The sequence below is a fragment of the Gymnodraco acuticeps genome, unplaced genomic scaffold (genome assembly GCF_902827175.1).
Source record: "Gymnodraco acuticeps unplaced genomic scaffold, fGymAcu1.1, whole genome shotgun sequence".
NCBI lineage: Eukaryota > Metazoa > Chordata > Actinopteri > Perciformes > Bathydraconidae > Gymnodraco > Gymnodraco acuticeps.
Window position 1 is genome coordinate 43,475 of NW_022992285.1, and position 24,022 is coordinate 67,496.

General features: G+C 41.0%; 1 protein-coding gene and 1 long non-coding RNA gene across 4 annotated transcripts; one reads left to right on the forward strand and one right to left on the reverse strand.

Annotated features, from left to right (window-relative positions):
- Positions 1-1,441: 1,441 nt before the first annotated feature.
- On the reverse strand, positions 1,442-23,082 carry slc17a9b (solute carrier family 17 member 9b). Of its 3 annotated transcripts, XM_034207628.1 has the most exons (13): positions 22,818-23,082; positions 21,994-22,191; positions 21,341-21,480; positions 20,783-20,882; positions 20,360-20,490; positions 20,132-20,228; positions 19,399-19,495; positions 7,152-7,239; positions 7,016-7,050; positions 6,763-6,878; positions 4,522-4,577; positions 4,401-4,430; positions 1,442-4,025 (listed from the first exon to the last, which is right to left on the reverse strand). In XM_034207628.1, exons 1-13 carry the CDS (start codon positions 22,949-22,951, stop codon positions 3,847-3,849), a joined length of 1,401 nt encoding a protein of 466 aa, XP_034063519.1. In that variant the 5' UTR covers positions 22,952-23,082; the 3' UTR covers positions 1,442-3,846. The 3 variants fall into 3 exon arrangements, with proteins under 3 accessions (XP_034063519.1, XP_034063521.1, XP_034063520.1); XM_034207630.1 differs by lacking the exon at positions 6,763-6,878; XM_034207629.1 differs by lacking the exons at positions 4,401-4,430; positions 4,522-4,577.
- LOC117540786 lies at positions 22,815-23,915 on the forward strand. Its single transcript, XR_004568213.1, has 2 exons — positions 22,815-23,220; positions 23,305-23,915. It is a non-coding gene; the product is annotated as an uncharacterized LOC117540786 (long non-coding RNA).
- Positions 23,916-24,022: the final 107 nt, after the last annotated feature.

A 24,022-nucleotide genomic window follows, 5' to 3' on the forward strand; every position in this document is an offset into this window, starting at 1 on the left:
CTGATTTGGGCTCAGGAGGGGATCCAATACAAATGAGGGTATCCACCGCAGGGCCCTCAAACTCAATCCGACTATGCAAGACATAGAAATAATTAGATTTGACAAAACAAACCATTTAATGGTGGCTGGACAGAATTTTTTTCTTGGATACATTTTTGAAAACTTGGAGAATGGTTAAAAGTATTTCTTAGTCATGAGGGATAACGCAACATTAGGCTAACAGGCGCAGCACAATTAGCACATAAACCCTGTCAATGGCCCTCAATATCACAGCCCTCAGAGGAGGAAATGACTTATAATGCTTCCTGATCTACCACTACAAAGTCATTAATCCTTCCTACACAATGACCAGTCTTAAACACGGCCTCCATATTATTAAGTAGCCTTATATGGTTTAGCTTTATACTAATTAGCATTCAGATCAGGGACCAGAGGCAGCCCCTCCACCACCGAGGAAGGACATAGGATGAAATGGAGACACAGTGAAATGTCATTAACTTGATGTTAATTACTAATTAATGGGGCTATTTCATTTACATGTATCTCTGGCTCTCTGATGGGGTCTGCCTTTACTGGGTTACTCTTACTAGCCCACAAGTTGGGGGAGGGTTTATCTCCCCTCTCCTCTACGCTCACCCTCACAGCGTTTCATCTCTGCTAATTAAATAGTGGGCCACTCATCATGATTATGTCTGCTTTTACAACACTATTTCCTGTCAGCGAGAGCACTCCAATAAGTGACTGACCACCTCTTTAGCACCATGGCTGTTGTATGAACTATACATCAAAGGCCAAATTCAGTGCCAACTCACTCCACCCCTGACTTCTATCTGACTTGTTACTTTTACTCACTTGTGGCCGTCCTCCATTTATTTTCTTATTGCCACGCGGCAGCCACAAGCCGTCCGTCTCCATGGCAACCTGAGCCATTCTGTCCCATGAGAAGGAGTGGGTTGGGTTGACTAGCGTCTGGCCATTCACACGTGGGCAGTGCCAGCTAGCCAACATGGCACACAGCATACTGCCATATGGTGCCACCACATACGTCCCGCTAGCCCGGACTCGGGATCTGGGCCTGCAGTGATCCGCTGGTGTGAACAGGACGGACCTGATCTAGACGCGGCTCAGCAGCTGATCCACATGCAGACTTGGCTTCTGATGAAGAGTTTCACAGAGAAACATGCCCATAATGTAGTGCTTATAGGTGTATGATACTAATGTTCATGTAATCAACATTATTAGTAATGGGCAACATTTCCTGTAAATCAACTCAATATAAGCTTTAGTGGAAACTCCACATACAAGGCCTCTGGACTTCATGGCATACAAAGTATTTGGAGGCTCGATGGAGCCATGTGCTCTCCTCATTACTGAAACTGTGCTGCCTCCTTGTGGCACTAGAGAGAAAATACATGTTCATCATGATGACACAACTCAACAGTGTTGACAAAATATATCTTTATTCAAAGTTAATATATGCTTTTAAATACAACATATCTAAAAAGCATTAGAATACTGCATTTTCCCCAGAAATGTATTCTTTCTATCATACTTACATGTTATCAAAAAGGATTTGTCAGAAGAACCTTCAGTGAGATATGTTGGTGAACAGAATTCCAGATATTTATCATGTTAATGTCAACACAGTCACAAAAAAAGGGACGATCTGCTAAGGCGGGGTAAACATACGAAGATTGTGGGGGATTTTGGTTTGACAATAATAAGGCTAAAATGGTGGAGGCTGTGGCCTTGTGAAAATAAATTATCTTTATGAAATGTCTAGGCATACACTTGTTGTGTATAATCACGACAAAACATAGTGTAGGTACAGGATCCTAGTTTCATTTGGTGTCGACATAATTTTTCAGATTAGATATTAAATTAAATTATTCATTATGTTCAGTAGATGTATGTGTAATAAGCACACGAACAATTTAAATATGTTACACAGAAAATGCATTTATACTCTGAACATTTTAAATAAAATCATTTCTTCATTTACCAAAACTATCTAATAAACATTGGGTATTTCTGAAATGAAAACAACCAAACAAAGAAAAAAACGGACAAAAAGAAAGTACAAAAAAAACATTTGAGCAAAAAAAAAAAAAGGTTGAAGAAGCAAAAAACTAATTAAAACAAGGCAAAAATGTAATAATGCACAATAATCAACAGAGGACACTGTGTGACCACAGTGAGCATATCTTAAAGTTCTCTCATTCCTTAAATCAGGCACAAGAAAATGTATGCATAAATTATTTTAAGAACACGTGTCAAGAAAGCATCTAGATTGAAAGTTACATGTTTAGACTGCTTTCAAAGCTAAATCACACAATCACTTTAACATTTCGACATTAAGCCAGAGTTACGTAGCTAGCTTTAATGACACCACACACTTTCCAGTAAAATGGATAAACCAAATGTTTTCCAGTTCCTCAACTCAACCTTACAAATTATGAAACCGGCCCTGCAACATTCATTGTCAGTTTGTAACATAGAGACAATTATATTTAGCCTTAACGAGACATAATGCAGACGCACTTCCTCTGACACCACCATGATAAGTAAATGAGCTTCCTCCTGTGCGCAGCCCTTCCCAAATACTGACATCACTTCTTATGCAGCGTTAAGATAACATTGATGTTAATGTGACAAAAAGGTTGTTTCTTTGCAAAGCAAAATAAGTTTGACATCTGGTTTTCACCAAAATGATATATATACCAACATGTTTCTTTCAACCAAAGTGCAGGTCAGAAAGAAATAATAAGTGAGGGAACTAAACTTGCAGAAATATCTTATATAGTTATTCATACTGCATCACACTGTCAAAATTACTTTTTACTCACTATGATTTTTTGTAATCTTACCATATATATTTATTTTCCCTGTCATCTAACTTAATATATTTATTTTATAAAAAACATTAGTTTGAAATGGACACAAACAAATCATATAGTCTTATAAATATATATACACTCAACAAATAATTAAGTGAGGTATTTCTATGACATGCAATCACATATAAGGAAAATAAAAATAATGAGTTACCTTTGGTCTTTGAATTCGCAACATATTCGACAAAAAACAATGAGGATGCATTACATCAGAGCCTTGTTGTAAAACAGCATCCTCTTTCACCTCCTCTGACTGTAACAATAAGATGAGCTTGTAACCATGGAGATGGGGACTATAGACGGTAGATCGTACAGGACATTAGAGCGCCTGCCAAGTAATTAGTGGCTGGATAATGAGGTGTCACTCAGACATTGATGGGTGAGTACTAATAAAAGACTTCAGGTGCAAGAGGCCAGACCCTCCCTGCGTCACCCACCCCCGCAGGGTAAGAACTCACACCTTGGTCCGTCACAACTGTCAGAGAGCTTCTGAGACTGCCACATCTATTATTCTTACATATATTATTATGTGGATAACAATTTACACAACTTCTCTTGTTCTAAGTAACACATTCTGTAACAAATGATGAACTCAGAAACCTTTTAAATCACCATTCGCTACACAAACCAGACCTTGAGGTAGGGTAGACTTTTTCTTTCCCGTTCTGCTACGAACTGACGCATCCTCTGACACATCTGTGTTTTTCTAGGATATGAAGATTTTGATACAAGATTGTTCAGTAACAGTGTGCTGGCTCTGCTTTGTGCTTTTCAGTAACTGTTGCAATACGTCCTCGACCAGAACCAAAGCCTATCAACGTTTTCCAGATGTTGTATGCAGGCTTGCCACATGCTATCCATCGGCTAGATCTCCAATGTGGATAATGTCTTAGCTGCTGGTTGCCCAAGGTCGTGTCTCCATTGGGGGATAGCATGCTTGATGGCTGAGGATTTAGATGTGGATGTTGTGTTGGCGGACCTTACTGTAGTCAATGTCGACCCGTCGAGCATCAGCGAAGGCCAGAAAGGTGCAGAGGCCCAGCAGGTTGACGGTGGTGATAAGGGCGAACACAGATGTCCAAGAGCCTGTGGACTCGATGAGATACCCAGAGAAATAAACCAGTAGGACGCCTGCACAGACACACACAGAAACACCATTAATAATGCATTATCACAAATATTTTAACAAAGAACACAGTGCCTTCAATGTGATTGTTCAGTGTTTCCGCAGAGAGAATGTCACAGTCCATTACACGTTTCTCACAGGACCACAAACTGTCATCCCCTGTATTATTAATCTGACACAAACTCCATTATGCTCTCTTGATGAAATATGCATGGCACATAGGAGCCAGGAAGACTGACAGGAGATACATCAGTGCAACGTTTGAATTTAGAGAGGTGGATTAATTATTTCAATTAATAGATGTATAGGTGTCATTTAGCAACTGCTGGTTAAAGATTCATCACAGATATTTGTTCCCAATGTCTCTGCCAGAAACTCACCTAAGAAAGAACCACATGTATTCATGACACCTGTAAAAGAAATGCAGAGGCACACATGTCAAATTCAAGACTCAATTAAAATGTTTTTATATAAAGAAAATGTCAGGTTTATTTAACTTACCAAATAAAGCACCAGCACAGGAAGGAGCAAGATCTTGAACATTTACAGATACACCGCTGTAATTTAAACACATTTCGATAGTCATTTCATCAGCAGAATAAGATGCTCAATTGACTCTGATTTGAGTAAAAATAGTGTTACTTAGGATTTGAAGCCATCCCAAAAATGTAAAATAAAATCTGCATTTGTCCTTCTGACCAACAGTTGGAAACTTATTTGAAGTAATGTAGTAATACTAGACAATTATATAAGATAATAGATGTTTTAACTAGGGCTGTCAAACGATTAACATTTTTAAATCAGATTAATCACAGCTTAAAAATTAATTAATCATGATTAATCAATAATCACCATTCGAACTATGTCCAAAATATGCCATTTATTTATGTATATTGTTGTGGGAATGGAAAGATAAATGAAAGAAGTCGGATATATCCATTTAACATACAGTAGCCTATCTATGTTTATTATAACATTGTTCTGCGTGTCAAAATGAAAGACAACCCACACACCTATCAATCATCAAACCGTGGGGTCTTAATTCATTACGTGTTGATTTCTATCAACGTGGGAGTACTTCAGGAAAGTCGACAGAGACAGAGGGGGGGGCGGCGGCGGCTAGTGGAGTACTTCGTGACCACAGAGTGTGAACGTTGTGATCAGCTGTTTTAGCGCAGTTCTCCAGTGAAGGGGGGGAGTCTCCCTCAGCAGCCGGTTGGCGTAGTTTTGGCACAATTCCGTTGTACAGACCGTCGTTAACAACAGCACTGTCTGTGCACACGGAGACCGACTCTGTCGTCCGGTGATCTAACCGCCTTCTGGAAAAGCTTCACAAGTAGGCTACGTCGGTACGCAAATGCGCTTTGTGACACAAGTGACGGTACACATTTCAGAGTACGCACATAACCTGCGTACCAGTTATGTGCACCCCTGTACTACAGCAAAAGTATTCTCCGTCGGGACTTCCTGCAACAACACCACGCCGTTATCAAAGATGTTCTATTGAGAAGACGATCACTACGTGACAAAAGTTTTCAAAACCGTGGCTACTGAAATCAATCTTACTAACTGCTGTCTGTGCAATTGACTCCGCGCGAGTTGGCAGACTTTATTTTGCTTACTTTAACATCATTTTTCATGGTGGGCTAAGCCATTTCTTGGTATGGTGTAGCCTACCCCAGCCATACCCTGGCGCTGCCACTGGTGGCACGTATGGGGCGGGCCATTCTGCACATGCGTTAAATGCGTTAAATATTTTAAGGCAATTAATTCAAAAAATTAATTACCGCCGTTAACGCGATAATTTTGACAGCACTAGTTTTAACGTAATAAATGTTAGAGATGTTGTTGAGAAAAATATATACAAATACTCCGAAAAATGGAAGACAAACACATATTATCGGCGACTTTTCAAATGACACTTTAAGACAAAAAGCACTAAACAAAACCATGACAGCACACAGCTGATGCTTTTTCCTACTTGTGGTTATGTTTCGTCATCATTTTGTTCTGTCTCTATAGTGACTAAGCCATTAGTGTCGACCCGTCCCAACTTAGAATGCAATTATGTTATTGTTTTGCATAAAATGAAGAGCCCATAGAGCAGTTAAAAAAATGATAGGTCTGGTTATATTGTATGTTGACTGTATTATCAATATACCCATGAATAGCTTGTCACCATCTTGGTGCCAACAAATATTCATTAGCACACTAAATGTGTTTTGATCTGAACTTAAAAATAGTCCACAATAGATGCACTATTTACTTCCTTACGAGAAATGTTTGCTAAAGCTCTTCTTTTTAATGTATTATTATTTGTATTCAATTAAAGTAACATCAATTACATATGTTTAGCAGGCATGACCTTTGCTATGACAGAAATTATAATTAGGTCCTTCTTTGGGCGATTTTCCTAATGTGGTTAAAGTGCAAAACACAATAAATCATAGACGACAAGTGGGTCGAACAGCTGACCAAAGCTTTTAACTACAGGCCTATTTGAAGCGGAGATGCTGCCAAGTCTTTCTTTGGCCGAGCGTGGTAGGCCCAACTGCTTAAGTTATAACACACTTATTTATTGGAGAAAGTTGTAATATATTTGGCTGAATGGCATGGTTTAAACGGGTTATGAGACAACAACACAAAACGGACCCGAGAGATACCCGACATTTTAGTCTAAAAGAAAGGGTCTGGTTTTAGGGTGAGAGACAGAGAGTGTAAGGACAATCGAGGAGCCAGTACCTGTGACTGAAGGTGGTGAGGCCCATGGTGGCCGACACAAATGTTACAGCCCAGGGGAAGGTTGTTTTTCGACACAGAAGAAGAGTAAACACACTCGACACACCCATAGAGAAGAACTAACAGGAGAATGAATGCACACAAAAACCCATCAATCAAATGTTTGCATGATGTTCAAGTGTAAATAGGAAAAGGACAATAACTTAACAAAACAGGTGACATTCACACAGAATAATAAGGCTTTCAAAGTTAGTACCTGCATCAACTTCCTCACTGAGGCTGTGTCAAAGCCTGTGGGTATCAAGGGAGACATTAGGACAATCAGGACAATGATTTAGCTGCTTTATAAGTAAGAATAACTCATCTAAATATTTGTTTATCAGTTACCCTACCTTGCCTGATGAGGTGGTCAGACAAGCAGCCACTGAAGAGGGATGAGGGTATGGCCACCAACCAGGGAACGACATTGAACACCCAACCCTGGAGGGACAACAGATTTTCTAAGCATGAATTACCTTAACCAAACAGCAGGGTACAAGTGAGGTCTCTCATATCGTAATAGGTACTTTTCTAGACGTGACTCTATAGTTGGCAATCCACAGATGAAAATATCTCATTGTGTAAGTCATGGATTGTTATTAAATTGTGTTCAGACATCATGGTGTCCAGAGGATGACACCCAATGACTCTCCAGAACATATATGAAAATATATGTACCGATTACTATGAAATTCAGATATTGGATATCACTAGTCCCCAGAGGATGAATCCTAATGACTTGGATGATTTCATGCATTTTTGTCTGTGTACAGCAGCATTTCAAAGTTTGTATTTATCCAGAGAAAATCTCTCCAAATACCTGATGGATTGGCATAACATTTTAGACATTCTTGGTTTCAATGCAATAAATCATAATGACTTTCAATCAGCCTCAGCTGTACGTTTCTGTTTAGTGCTTCATCATCATCATCATCATCATCATCATCATTTAAAGAGACTCTTGGTCCATTATTACAAGACATACAACACTCAAATATAAATTAAAAAAGGCAGTTATACCAATGTTTCCACAGAGGTGACTGGTATCGTACAGCACTGAGACACGGATTTGAAAGCAGCATAATGACATGAGTTATGAGAAACATTCAATCGACAGATGAATTTGTACATCAGATTTCTCAAAAGAGCATGGAACGTGTTGACTCGTGCATTACAGAACATTTCACTTGCACTGCACCACCTTGGTTTTCTAAGCAGTATACGCAAACAGTCATTATATGCAACCTGGAGCTTCCGGAGGCTCGCCTTCTTATACTAAGGTCCAAAAGGTTAAACCTCGCATGATCATTAAGAGAGACAAAAAACATTTTGTTGAGCAGGGTTTTGTGCATGATCTGTTTGATTTTGATTGGGGTAAAATCGATCTGTGTGCTGATGTGGAAACCGCATGGTCTTATTTTTATCTTGGTTTTATGGAGATCATTGATAGACATGCACCCCTGCGTACATTTAGAGTAAAGGGACGAGACAATCCTTGGTTTTCTGCTTAGTCTCCTTCATGAGAGAAACAAGGCCTGGGCAAAGGCTAGGCAATCAGGCTCAGAGGTAGAGTGGCTGCGTTTTAGGCAGCTAAGGAATAGCTTCACTTCAAATGTCAAAAGTGCAAAGTCGAAGTACTATTTGTCAGTTACCACAGAAAACCTAAATAATCCTAGGAAATTTTGGAAAGCAATAAAATTGATATCCACCGGTGAGATCCGTAATGAGCTACCTCCGTGCCTTACCACAGCATCTGGCACTATATCGGACAGGGCCACCATGTTAAATTGCTTTAATGAGCATTTTGTGTCCTGCGGTTCTATGTTTGATTCTGTGACTAACTCTGCTTCTGTGAACACCCCAATCCGTGACTCTGAACAATGTGGTCTGGAAAACCCTTTCAGTTTTACTCCTTTTACTGTTAATGTTGTTCATGAAGCCTTATCTAAGCTAGATCCTAAGAAACCGGCTGGCCCGGACAACGTAGAACCTTTCTTTTTAAAGATAGCTGCAGATTTTATTGCTCTTCCTCTTACTACTCTTTTTAACCTCTTCCTCAGCACAAATGCAATTCCAAAAGTATGGAAGTCAGCTTATGTCTTGCCTTTGCTAAAAGGAGCAGAGGCAACTATTTTAAATAACTATAGGCCAATCTCTAAATTGTCAGTTCTGGCGAAGGTGCTCGAACGCCTAGTGAGTGAACAGGTAAAGGAGTTTTTAATGTAAAAATGATATCCTGTCTAAACATCAGTCAGGCTTCAGAAAACAACATAGCACCATCACTGCCACAATGAAAGTGGTGAATGATATTACGAGTATTTTAGACAATAAGCAGAGTTGTGCAGCTCTATTTATTGACCTTTCCAAAGCGTTTGATACCGTCGATCATCGCATCTTAAAGCAGAGGCTACTCAGTATCGGCATATCCAGCCATGCAGTGGGGTGGTTTGTGAACTACCTCTCTGAAAGGTCCCAATGTGTTCACTTTGATGGGCTGTCTTCTGAGTGGTTAAACATTGCTAATGGTGTTCCTCAAGGTTCTGTTTTAGGTCCACTTATATTCTCCATATATATCAACAGTTTAGGTGAAAATGTGGATGAAGCTACTTTACATTTTTATGCTGATGATACCGTGATGTACTGTGCAGGTCCCTCCATTAAGGAGGCTGGTGTTAAATTACAGGCTGTTTTTAACATTATTCAGACTCAGCTTGCTGAACTTAAGCTTATTTTAAATGTTGATAAAACCAAGGTAATGCTATTTTCAAAAGCTAAAAAGACACCAGAGCCTGTTTTGGATATTGTTACTATGCAAGGACAAGTACTTGAAGTGGTTACCAGTTATAAATACCTAGGTATCTGGCTTGATGATTGTCTTTTAAACTTCATGTCAATAACCTGCTTAAAAAGCTGAGGGTTAGACTAGGTTTCTTTTTCAGAAACAAGTCCTGTTTCTCTTTTGAAGCCAGGAAAAGGCTAGTCACTGTGACCTTTTTACCTGTGCTGGACTATGGTGATTTGATATATATGAATGCACCTGCCCATTGCCTGGAAAAGTTAGATGCCGCCTATCACAGTGCCCTGAGATTTGTTACTAACTGTAAAGCACTTACTCATCACTGTACCCTGTATGCCAAGGCAGGTCTGCCTTCAATAACTGTACGGAGGCTCAGTCATTGGTACATGTTCATTTACAAAGCCATGTTGGGTAAACTACCTTTTTATATCTGCTCTCTGATCTCTCGACGAATTTAAAGTACATATTGCCTGAGATCTCATGATGTTGTTTTATTAAATGTGCCAAGTGCTAGGACTGTCTTAGGGAAGAAAGCTTTTAGTTGTGCAGCTCCACTAACTTGGAACAGTCTGCAAACATGTTTAAAACTGAGCACTTTGGTTCCCCTGCATCATTTTAAAACTCAGCTGGGTGACATGCTGTTTGATACTCATGGTACCTGTCTCTGTAAATAGAGTTTGTAAACTGTACCCTGTACATTATGTTGTATGTCATCCTTATTGTTGTTCTGTTGTTTTTATGTTACATGTGTAACTAATGTCCTGCAGGTCACCCTTGAAAAAGAGATCTTTTGATCTCAAGGGGCTTCACCCGGTTAAATAAAGGCTACAAACAAACAAACAAACTTGACCCACAAGGGGGCAGTATAGATAGGAGTACAATAAGCTCTAAAGAGGTTCACCTTAACCTTATCTGAACACCAAGAAAATGTTCTAGCCAACATGTTGGCTTGTATATATAAGACACGCCGCTGTCTATACATGTCATCATCAGCCATTTCATCTGTGATGATGTGTCCCAGATACTTAGTGTTACAGCAAACAGACAGCACCTGTCCTGATAGATAGAATGTTGGAAAACAAAGGTTCTTATCCCCTTTTGCTCTGCAGATCATTACAGCGCTCTTCTTAGCATTGTATTTAACGTCAAATTTGACTCCGTAATCAGAACAAACATTTAGCAACTGTTGAAAACCAGCACTGCTAGGAGAAACAATTGCCAGATCATCAGCATACATAAGATGGTTTACAATCACATTACCAATCACACACTCTGTTTTACAGAGACTTAAATCATCTGATAGATCATTCATATAGATATTAAAAAGGCTTGGTGAGAGGAGCCCCCCCTGGCGGACTCCATTACCAACACCAAATGGCGCCGAGACTGCATTCCCCCATTTGATCCGCATGCTCTGGTTGGCATACCAATAAGCCAGGATCCTATTTATACTGTTAGGCACACCCTTTTGTCTCAATTTTAAAAAAAGTTTATGATGGTTAACTCGATCAAAAGCCTTAGAGGCCTCAATAAAACCAATCAGAACAGTGGAATTCTGTCTTCTATATGTTTCCACCATTTCCTTCAAAGCATAGATGCATAGCTCAGTACCATGCTTAGCCTTGAAGCCAAACTGGTTATCTGAGGTACATAAATAAGAACATAGTCTATCTCAGGGGTTCCAAACCTTTATTGTGCCAAGGACCGGCAGATACATTAAAAAAAAAATCGCGGACCGATTGTCAATTTTAACTAGGGATGCACGATATTGGTTTTTTGAAACCGATCATTCCTGCTTCTCAAGACCGATAACAAAAAAAAATGTACGCCACTAATTATTTTAACGTGATTAAAGCATGTGTATTTTTTTTCCTTGGCCGCCCCGTAGTTTCAGAGAGCATCGAGTTTAAAATACCATCTACAAGCTGATGCTGACAGCCCCGCTCCTGCTTGCGGCAGACCACACTTCCACGCTCACCGGCAGGCACCGACTGGCTATTGGGAGGACCGGGAGGGTGTGTGTATGTGTGGCCCGAGCGAGCGAGAGAGAGACCTTACGTGCATTGTTATTGTTAGCATCTGGTGCTAGCTAGCTGCGCTAACGGATATAAGGAGCTGTTTAAATGAAAACAGAGGAGCGACATTTCGCCACAACTGCGCCGAGCACTTGACTTTATGCAGGAAGCCAGACAGTGGGACATTGTACGAAAAGTCAGCAAACTCAGCACGGATAGTGCGCAACATGATTGCAGCGTCCAGGCAGCTCCGGTTCGAGCATAGGCCTTGAGTTGCACATAGCTCCAACGCCCATACCACCGACGACATGTTTGTTTACTGTCCTGGCTTCACGGCCGCACACCATTTACGTCACAGCCAGGCATGAGTTAGGGAGCGCTGGATTTGTGTAGAACTCCCCTCTTCCTAAACCACTAATACCACAGTACTGGCAAAACGGGAGGAGCCGAGTGAAAAACAAGCGCCCCTCATCCCAATCCACCCACACCACAGTATTTTTTTCTTTTTTTTTACCCAAAAAATATATTGTATATTATCGGGCTATTAATACTGGTATCGGGTTTATCGGGATGACGTCATAATTCCTAATATCGGACCGATAATTATCGTGCATCCCTAATTTTAACTGATTTTAATATTTACTCACCAGCAGGTAGCAACAGAGGCTAACATCCTGAACAAATACTAGAACAATATGCATCCAAAACATATTAACAACGTTTAAGAAAGAACCGGTGTCGTTTTTTGGTTTTTCGGAAAAACTGAAAACCAAAAAACCGACCTTATTCGGTTTTTAAACCAAAACGGGAAAACAGATAAATCAACGTTTTGGTTTTGTTTGTATGATTTACGGATAATCCAGTGAATGCTGGTAAAACGAGGAGTAGGCGCATTATGAAGGAGATGTCCGTGTGTGTGTGTGTGTGTGTGTGTGTGTGTGTGTGTGTGTGTGTGTGTGTGTGTGTGACTGGCATTTGTTTTCAGAAGATATTATGATAGTGATGTTCGTTCCGGTGCACGTTCGACAGCATTTCGCACTACATCGAGATTAAGATTAAACTAATTTATTTTGGGAACACCCGTATATAGGCTACCTATGGAGTTAGCCAGATGTGTGTAAATTACTGTTCATGGTCATTTGAAAACAAATGCCGGTGTCGGACAGACGCAAACACCGAACACACAGAGCTGAGCTGAGCAGAGCACATACACACACATCATGCGCCTTGGTGACTGGACATCTCCTTCATAAAACTAATAAAAGGGGGAGTAATCGGGCAGTTCGATGTGTGTAGAGATGTGTGTAGAGATGTATGTAGAGGTGTGTCGCAGGGGTTACATTGGGATTTTATATGTGGGGAGGCTCTGTTTTTTTTTGGGGGGGGGGGGGGGGGAGCAATATATGATGCCCAATCCTAAAGCAACTGCTCCTGTATCAGATGCACTATTTCATGCCACCAATCGAGAAAGTAAACATAGAAAGTATGTCAAATAGACCGTCTTTTTATTAGTATTATTTAACTGGAATGAATTTACATTTGAAATTATTAATATATACACAAACATTTTTCACAAATTACAGACCTTCAAATTGCCATTTTAAGTCAACATTTCTCTGCACACTTACTCAAGAACATTACAAAACAACTATATGAGTACAGAGACATATTATCTGAATTGATTGAGGAATGAAAGTCCACATCAATATAAGCAGTTCAACAACATTACTGTATGTACGACCAGCTACTTCATCAAATCCCAGATGGGCTGTGTAGTCGTGCATCTTTGTCTACAGGCTAAATGGTCTGCAGACCTTCTGGTAGCTACCCACTTCCTCACATATGTTGTGGGGTCCCAAGAGGTAAGAGGAGGTCCAACCATTTGAATGAACATTAGAGCAGAGACATTTTGAGTTTTCAGTTGTGAGCGCATTGATGTTACAACTGCATTCATTTCTGAGAAACCCCTCTCACACTCTGCACTGCTCACAGCAATGGTTTCCACTGCGTTGTTAAGCTTTAGAAGGGACATGTGCATCGGCACACTGGCATTCTTCTTAAAGTCCCTATAACTTTGCTTAACACCAGAGAATCCGATTTTCAAAAGAGTGCATAGCTCTCTTATTTCACACTCACCATACATTAATGGTAGAGGGCTTGGCCATGTCTTTGTATCAAGAACATTGACCTTTTGAAAGAGTGATTCCTCTTCGCTTGTGACCATCCTTGTGTGCATGCTTTTGCATAGTGCTGCATAAAACTTTGTGGGATCTATTATCTTCTGCCTTGGGTAATGGCGTAGTGTTATGCCATTAAAAACACCTTGCTGCTCTGCCTCACATGCGGTTTTGTAGAACAGACCACTGTCTGGGTTCCTGCTCATGGTTTTAAAAACATCTAGCTGTCTTTTTATCAGATTTACTGATTGAGACAGTCTAATGTCTCTCGACTGTAGAGCCTCAGACAGGTCTTTCAGCTCCTCAAGTGCATCCATCATCATTCCCAGGTTTTTAACAAAAGCAACTGACGTCAGCTTTGCTGCTAGCCCCTCATACATGCATCTATCATTTGAGGAACGGTTCACATCTACACTTGCAGATGTGAGGTGATGATAGAGTGCAGCATACATGGTCCAAACAGCATTTACTGTCCAAAAAGATGAAGCCACCCACCTTATCCCGAGGACGCGACCAATATTCCTCAAGCATACACCTACTTCAGAGACTGCAGCATCAAGCTCTCTTAAGTTCTTTGGTGACTGATAATAGAGACAGTATAGCTTGTCAAGAAAAGCTGTGAAGTGGTTGGTTTCGGTGCTTGACTGCATCTGACACGGACAACTCCAACCTATGGTTTAGACAATGCCAGCCTATGAGGCCTGGGTACTTACTTCTCAGTTTTGTGTAGACGCCATTATTTCTGCCTACCATTACGGAGGCTCCATCTGAGCAGAATCCCACCAGACATTCTTTCAGAAAAGCATCATCAAGACCATATTTCTGTAGACAGTTCAGTAGTTTACTAATAATGCCATCTGCAGTTGTACTCTCTAGCTCGAGAAGATCTAGGAAGAAGGTCACTGGCTCTGAGCTATCAACTGACGTTCTTAGGTACACAATAAGACAAGACTTCTTGCTTAATGAGGTGCTTTCATCCACAAGAACAGTTAGCTTTGGTCGGGTCACTTTGATACTTGCCAATAGGGCTTCCCTCATTTCTTTTGAGATAAAATGTACAATGTCTGTACATGTAACATTTATCATTTGTAGTTCTATTAGTCCAGGATGATCAGAGTATGGCCGGTTATTTTTTGCAATGTAGTATGCCGTTCTAAAGACATTATGGGTGGAAGCCAACATTTATTTTTGAGTTTTTAGAAAGCTTGATTTTCAAGCTTCTTCATTTTGTCTTTTTACTATGTCCTGTGCTAATTTGTGACTGTGAGACACTATGTTCATTTATTTTCTTTCTCAAAGATTTCATTTGCTTCTCATTGCTGTTGACATATGGGCCTACCCTACAGTTCTGCCATTCAGTAGAGAATGAGTACCTCTGTTTCCCTGTTCTCATTGCCCCAAGGGATCCCGCTTCCCTGCATGATTTGCATCCTATTTTTTTATTTCCAACTATTAGAAATGTATATTTCTGTGTAAAATATTCCAATTGACTTTGATTCCAGCAGTCAGGCAAGTTGTCAGCCTTTCCTACACTGCTTCCCTGCTCTGCTCCTCTGTCCTCCTCAAACTGCCGGGCTCCTCTGTCCTCCTCAGGCTGCTCTGCTCTCCTCAGCCTGCTCTACTCCTCTCCTCAAGTTCCTCCACTCCCTTCCCTTCTTTACGCTGCTCTGATCCTCTCTCTTTTCCAAGCTGCCCTGCTCGCCCATCACCTGCCTTGTTCTGCTCAACTCTGCATTTAAATGTAGGATAATTAACAAAGGAACTTATGGTGAATAAATAAAAGATACAAATGGCTTTCACACGCTAAGTAGCAGTGATGTCTTGCATACCTTTTAAAGAAGTCTGTAAGTTTCCTCCTTTTTGCTTCACTCATTTCTGCATCATGCCTCACTTTAAAAACTCTGAAACTTTCAAAGAGAAAGGAAATAAATATATGCATATCTCAGCTTTATGCAGTCACATACATAGCATCAGGCTGGGGCCAGTTATTTCATGAGAGGGGTACAATAAAAGCGGGTTAAATTGACAAAGACAGTATAAAGTAATTTTGTAAAATAAACTTAAAATACAATAATTGGTATTTGTTTTGGTAAATGTAAGTGACAATGTAATTAAAATTTGCTTTTATAAGGTAATGAACAGTTTAATCTCCACTGTACATCCGGGTCTCTGATTTGATTTAATTCCAATAAATAATATTGTAACCTTTTTTTGGAGGGGAGCCATAGGGGGGTACCTGGTCAGTGTTACGGGGGCACTGGCCCCTGTTTGCCCCCCCCCCCCCCCCTAGAACCTCCCCTGCATAGCATGGTTTAGAAAACCGGCGCTCTGCACGGAGGAACCGCAGCAGAGTCCCGCGGGAGGTGCTGCGGTGTAACGGCCCGTCCACACTACAGCTTCAAAAAAAGCTTGGAGCTGGGCGTGAATCAAAAATTTGAAAAGTGCAAGTCATCGTTGCGTCATCTTATTTATGTTCCCTACAGCTAGAAAGAGTGTTTATTGATTTTTTCGAATTATTAAGAACCTTAAACATATAGAAAGAAACGTTTTAACATGTAGATATATTTTTTTTGTAAACATATGATATAGGCATGCTGCATACATTGTTAAAAATATGCCAGGGGCATGACGTCAGAGCATTTTCCTATGTGCTTAGCCCCGGACAGCCCCGGCCCAATTTACCCCCTGGGTGTGTGGTTAACACTCGCTGTTCTGATGGTGGTTAACACTCGCTGTTCTGATGAAGGTAAACACAGCGAAGGCGGTGCGTAAAAAGGCACATCTTTACCCGCTGGCTGGTGCTGCACTTCTCAGAGGCGGAGTTATACGTCCCGCTGCCTCCTGATGCTGCCTGCAGCCATTTCATGAAGTGAAGGAGGTTTTCCTTCTATAAAACAGCTGCGGGCAGCAGATACCGCGAGAGTCCCGGACATGAATTCATAGATCAAGGCAGACTGGTTTACTCTCCTGTTTTGTCAATCCGGTGCTTAAACAAATAGCTCTGCACCCCTGGCCGACATGTCCTTAAAATGAAGTCTGAGTTTGAAATATATCTCAAATAATGTATGCACTGCCATTTCCCCACATAAACATAACAGTCTGCAATTAAACGGTTGTCTCCTGTGCGCTCCTCTTCCTACTTGGCGCACCGGTAACTTTCTCGTGCGCACGAGAGGCTGATACCTGAGCCGCCGAATCCCTCGGAACATCATAAAAGCCATTTTCAACGGTTTTCTAGTGAAAGTTTAACCAGGCTACTGGATGAAATAATATGATTGGTATAGGTGCGAAAATTAAATGAAAATTATGATAAAATATTTGTATATATTTATAATTCTGCAAATATTACGATAAACTCACAGCTGAGGTGAGCTGAGCGGAGGTGTTACTCCCGGGGTTGGGTACCCCTGGTTGGGAACCCCTGGTCTATCTAACAACATTCTTTCCAGGACTTTGGATAACACACTGGCTAGAGCAATTGGGCTATCCAAGCTCCTACCAAAGTAACAGTCAACATGGAGTCTGGCAACATACCATGAGTCATGAGGCCGGTAAAACAAATGGCAAGAAGAACTGCAACCTTCGGGCTTGCCAGTTTAAGGTGCTCTGCAGTGATTCGGTCAGAGCCGCATGCTTTGTTATCAGCTAGCTGTGCAATTGCTCGATAAACCTCTTTAGCTGTGATTCCCACTGTGTCACTTTTCACAACATTACCAACTTTGTAGGGGTCACTTTTAACACAATTAAGTATAGTAGAGTAATGTTGCCTCCACAACTCAGCTATGTTATCGGCTCCAGAGACTCCCTCTATGGTACACGTTAACAACGTACTGGCCCTGTTCAGAGCTCTCACCTCCTTCCAGAAGCCAGTCACATCATTATGAAGGAGCTTTTCAGCCATAGAGTCCGCTCTCAATGTTTCTGTATGTTTGTTGACATAACGAACTGCATATTTATATCTAGCATTTGTACGCTTTTTGAGATCCAGGACAGGCCCCTCTCTGGGCCTTCCTGCCCGGACCCAGGCACCAAAAGCATTCTTGGCTTCAGCGTATTGATCAGCCACATGTTTATTCCACCCTGGCTTGACGTTGTGTCTCTTCCTAGAGTAGGTATAGCACGGTCTACTGGCCTCCCATACAGCTCCCACAATACAATCATACATGTTACAGAGGTCTTCACGGTGAGAACTTTCATTACAACCCACATCAACACACATAGTTGCCACTTTGGGTAGATATACATCACTCAATAGGACATCAGTTCTCCCATAGTACAATAGCCTATCCTAATTTGTGAGCTTGGACCAATCCACTTTAGTGGTACAAGCATTTTTAACCTCCTGGGACATCTCAGGGAGACTATCATAATCTAGTGACATTCTCTCTGTGTATGAGACATTGATGCCTCATACACAATCTCAATTGATCTTACAATGTCATGGGCATTAGCAGTGCTTATGCAATGGTCAAGCCATAAAGTTGTATGCCAGGCCTTGCTTATATATGAATAGCTATCTGTAGGCAGAAGTATTTGGCTTGTTAATATAAGATTGTTATCATCACAAAACTGTAGCATATGCTTATCTGATATGTCAGCATTCATATCACCCACTACATAAACACTGGTGGAATGATTATCAACAATAAAAGAATGTATAAAAGCAAGTCTGTTCAGGTATTCATGTTCATTATGCTGTGACTCATATGGTGTATATACATTGAGAATGCTAAACTCCTTGTTATTCATTTTGATCTGTACAGCAATACACCAGTCAACTTCAAGCCTGATGACATTAATGACAGCGTCCAGCTTTTTGTGCCACAGGATAGCCACGCCCCCTGCTATCCTTCCTCTCACTATTCCCAGAGATAGGTCCGTAGTGGACTCACCAGCCCCGTGAAAATTGTCATTAAGAGAGTTCAACTTTCCCAAGTCCTGCTTTGGTAAGAAAGTTTCTTGCAAGCATAAAATGTCACATTTTTGTAGCAAGTTGTCCACCACTACACGTCGGATCCTATCAGCAGCGCTGTTGCCCAGGCGCAGCCCGCGACAGTTAAATGATCCAACCCGCATAACGTTTAGCTAAGCAGCTCAGCCGTAGCCCCATTCAGTACCCTCGCACCAGCAAAAGGTCTAGCTCTGCTAGCCCCTATCACCTCCGCTTAACCTGGTTCATAGTATCGCCTCACAACTGAGCCTTCAGGCCAGAGTTCTGGGTTAAACATCTCCGCAACTTCATTGCACTCAGCACACACTTTAAACGAGCTATATCTGTTGCTGTTGTCAATACGGTGACAGTTAACATCACGGCCGAGTTGTTCAGTTAGATATTCGGACAGTGTGTTATTAGTGAATTGCAAAGTAGCTTGCAAACAGTCTAAACTAAGATTATGAAAATGGTTCATATTAAACCTGCTTAATATCTTCACATCAGCTTGTTGGCATGTTAATCAAACAATACTGTGCCCAAGTATAGTCTCACAGAGCTGCTGGTGTGGCTGTGGACTCTTAGTCTTGTTAAACTAGTATGTCTTGATTTCAAACCTTGATGGTTGTGTTACTTTAGTTGTTGTTGTACCAAATGTGTGATCAAATGTATCCTGTTTACCTTGGCATCAGGGAACGTGTCTTTAAAGTATGTTGGCAGCCATGACAAAAGAGTGAAGAAGGTGCTCGCTGCGCAAAGGTGCGTAACGATCACAGCACTGTTGACAATAAAGAGAGAGAAACAGATACAATAAGTTAATTGAAACTATATTTATACATACTGTAGGTTTACCAAAAGTTGCTCAATGTTGTTGACTAAAGCAATATCCCAAATCTCATGATCTGACAAAAGCTTGTGTGCTACGTGTTCGACATCTATTGTTTTCCTGTCTAATAAATCATATCTGTGTTCAGGCAAGTAGCGTCTCAAGAAGGATCAGATACATCAGATGAAAACCACAGAGATTCTCCCTGTCACTGAAAACTGAGCAGATCAGTTACATTACAGTGTATACAAATCATATTGACCACAGGGAGATGCTGGAAGGACATAGAAGAACTTTAGATGAGAACATACAGCAGAGGCAGCTAGAGATGGGGCCTATTGTTCCAACATTTGGTACATATAAAAGCTAGACTTTAGTCTACAGAAACCGTTTTACTACAAAGATTTGATCTGTCAAGATTCAATATGTTTTACATATATTTCCACATTCTTCCGCCTAGATAATTTCTTCTTAATCTCTATACCTACATACAAAGGAGTCACACAGAGAAAAGATTGCATTCATACACAGATAGACTTGAACAAACATTCAAACTCACACCAAACACTTCCTTTATCTTTATCTCACCAGACTGCTGGTTGTTTTAGGAGCCGTAACCAATGTCTTTTAGACAGTTTGGACTGGGGCCCACCACTTCCCAGGGACTCCAGGGTGATGATAGGCCCTGCAAACACAGACCAACACAGACATGTGAGGATACAAACGAACACTGACTCCTATTGTACAAAGGAATACAAGATAGGACTGTGCTATGATGTCACTAGATAGTGTTGACACATGTAAAGCCTCTCTTGCCTTCTCCCTTGAGCAGATATTTCCACATGCAGTAGGCCCACAGCAATGAGAGGAGACCAGACACATAAAACACACTCTGCCAGCCATACAGGTCCAACATGAGGGAGCCAGCCCCTCCTACCACCAGAGTGCTGGGGGGAAAAGGTCACAACAAGACATGACAAGTCAGACAAACGTACCTTTGTAAACAGAGTGCTTAATTAGGCACACACTGTAAAGGGCATGAGCAGAACTTGTAAAGCAAACACATACAGTATCAGGATGTTATACTAAAACTGTACATCTGCATAAAGAATATAACAATTCTATTATTGTGGGATCACAACAGACACAGCTTTTAAATTAACCCGTCCTCTTTGCATTTTCTAGGAAAATAAACACTATTTCCCACCATTCCCATTTATTGCATAACGCTTGACTCACCCCAGGTAAGAGCCACTACCCACGGTGCTCATGAGGAAGCCCCTTTCACTTTCCACCACCTTCTGAGAGCACAGACTCGCCAGAGAAGGGTAATGAACTCCTAAAATCAGGACACGATCAGATCAGTTGATATTTAGAAAGTAATTCAAAAAGAAAGAAACAAGAAAGAAATAAAAGCAAGATTTCTACTGTGACAACACTCAAAACAAACATCTGAGAAATGTAGTCTGATGGGAATAATAATACTTGTACAATTTTCAATTTACAGTCTCTTTCAAAAAGGCCTGTCACAATGCATAACAACTTATTCTAAAGACAGACAACCGCACATTCATTTTCACTACAACTTTACCATGCGTTTGTGTGATTAATGTTGTCGGCCTGTTTCTAATTAGCAAACACAGCCGGCAGACTTTAAAATAAGTTGCATAATTATGCACTTTCAAGACCTTGAAAAAAGTGTACAGCATGTTTTTACAAATTAGGAATTAGGTTTCTCCTTAATAACTTACAGAAATCTTAAAATGCAATTCCTATCATTCACACTGTCCTTCTCACCTTGCAACAAGCCCATTAGGAAGCGGGCCAGTGTCATGGAGAATATTGGCTGGGAGCAGAAGTGGGCCAGGATGGGGGTGAAGGCCGTCATCGCCCCCCAGGCTGCCGTGGACAGCAGGAGGACTTTCTCACCTCCAACCCTGTGGACACAGAGTAAAGAAACAGTGAGTATGAACTTTAACTTCTGACCACACAGAGAGCTGCTTTTATCATTAAAGGTTGCTAGGGGAAGTACAACTATGATCATTTGGATGTCTTAAAACACTAGTAATCTTGCCTGTGGTTATTTTAGAAGATATGAACTGAAAGATAAAGCATTTTAAGGAATCATTTCAGACCGCTAACATTGGTGTGACTATTCTGGAGTAAATAAAATTCTTATTTGTACATGACGCTGTCCGCCTGCAAGAGTTTACAACATGATAATACAGAGGAAATATCAAGCCCTATTTACAGTCTTATCTAATCCACTATGAGCAAACAAATCGGGGCTGTTTGCATCACTGCCAGTAACGTTCTCGTGCAAATTACACCTGATGAGCAGTAGGCTAAAACAGCTGGCAATCGAAAACCAGTGTCATTTACAGCATTCCTAATAAGATAACACTTTTATCTCACAACAAGACCACTGTTTGAGCTCTAAAGATTCCCACCGGTCGCTGACGTAGCCTCCGAACACTTGGGTGAAGCAGTAACCCCAGAAGAAGCTGCCCAGCACCATGCCTGACTCGCTCTTGCTCCAGTGGAACTGCTCTGCCATGTTGACAGCACAGATGGGCATCGCCACACGGGCGCAGTACAGGAGGCATGTCCCGAGCAGCAACACCACCGTCCATACCCTCGCCACTGGCCTGCACAGGAGAGAAGGCAGAATGGATTGAACAAAGGCAACATTTGGGACAAACTTTGGATTTAGAACCAGTTTAAAAGTGAATGTCTTATCTATGTAGGGGAGGTAACCACTGTCCCCAATTTGGCTGCACTCTAAGTATATTTAGCCCGAGTTAAAGTGGATTCTATGAAGGTTAGGTTTAAGAGATTAGCTGTGGTTTGGTTGAATCTACAGGGGATACAGCACTATCTTGAAAATAAAGGAAATTACTTTAAGACTAAGGTGTCAAAAAATGTACAACTGATGATATTTTATGATCTTTCTTTTTTCAGAAAGGAAGCCCCCCTTACCTCCCAATTTAAATGTTACGAGCCATGTTTGTGACCTATGTGGCACACCAACTATATCCTCAAAGCCATGAACCGCCATAGATGATACGTGTCCTTTAAACCAACTGGTTTAGAGGTACTGTGTGTGTTTACAGAATACCTATAATCCTGATTCACGGCTAATAAGTATAGAGCAAAGAGTTGCTAAAAAGTATCAATATTGATTTAAATTAATCATGTTATCCTAAGTAGCTAAGACTTGGGTAAACAGGAAAAACAAACAGCAGTGAAACTCGATGAGGGTTAAAGGTGTTACCTTGTCCAGTGTGTGTTGTGTTCAGGCCAATTCTTGTGACATCCAGGAGCTCCGAGTTTGTCGGACGGATGGTTTTCCCTGTGACAGACCAAATCTGGACTACAGCTCTTGCCATGTTTTTGAATAACTGCCATTCAACGCGAGTTAACAGCAGCTTCCGTTCAACCGCTTCGGCTGTTTACTTGCAATGTCTTCCGGTCGATATGTGTGTCAGAAAAGTAAACGTGTAAAATAAATAATCCTGAAAATTGAAACTGGACTGAACCGGGACGTAAAGCGATGTTCGTGGAGCTGAAACTGGAGGAGGGAGTCTGTTTTCCCTGTTACCCTAGGAGGAGTAATCCACGTGTCAGTTATTTTCTCCAGCCTCCTTTTGCCGGCGACGCAGTTCTTCTTTTGATCGGTAGGGTTAATCTGGAAGTGATTTTTGTTCTGTGTCTTTTCTAAACGAGTCTAATAAACCGATTAAATCCCCCAAAAAAAACAGAGTGACGCCTCTGGCTCCGGTCCCTCTCCAATCATGATGGTGCAAAATATGTCACATCGGTGTCGTCTATGGGAGCATCGTCCGGGCACCAGGATGTGCTTTCCTCCTGACCCGTGCCTGCCGGATGGAGACGGGATGGTGCCCGTGCAGAGAGGCTGCTGTGGGGCAGGGAGGTGCGCAGTGACAGCCTCCAATGTTGTTTTAAGGGTTTGTCTGTCCCTGGCTATGTGAGGCTTTAGCAGGAAATCGTTATATAATATCCCTGCATTCAGCACAACTTTTTCCCTGATTTCGCAAACTCCAGGTGGTAGAAGGAGCACTCACATCCTTTTTTAGGTTGAAGTGATGCATTATATATGAAAACTTGCATTGCACAGTAGTACAACCGGTACTCAAAGATAACAGTGAAGTGTCATAATATTATACTGCTAGTTACAGGTCCTGCAGTTCAAAAACATTATTATCCAATGTAAAATTGGTCATTATCCAAATTGCCCCTCTTCAGAATCATATTAATTATTTGTTTATGTATGAAACTCTTAACCTGTAGCTAGTCACTAAAGCTTCCAAATAAATGTAGTGGAGCATAAGAATAAAATACTTCAAATGCATACATAGTGCTTGATTTATGTCATTTCCAATAAATGTTACCCTCGTAAAAACACTTCATGTTTAAGTGTTGCAGTATTGAAACTTGTGTACTTGAGTGAATGGACTT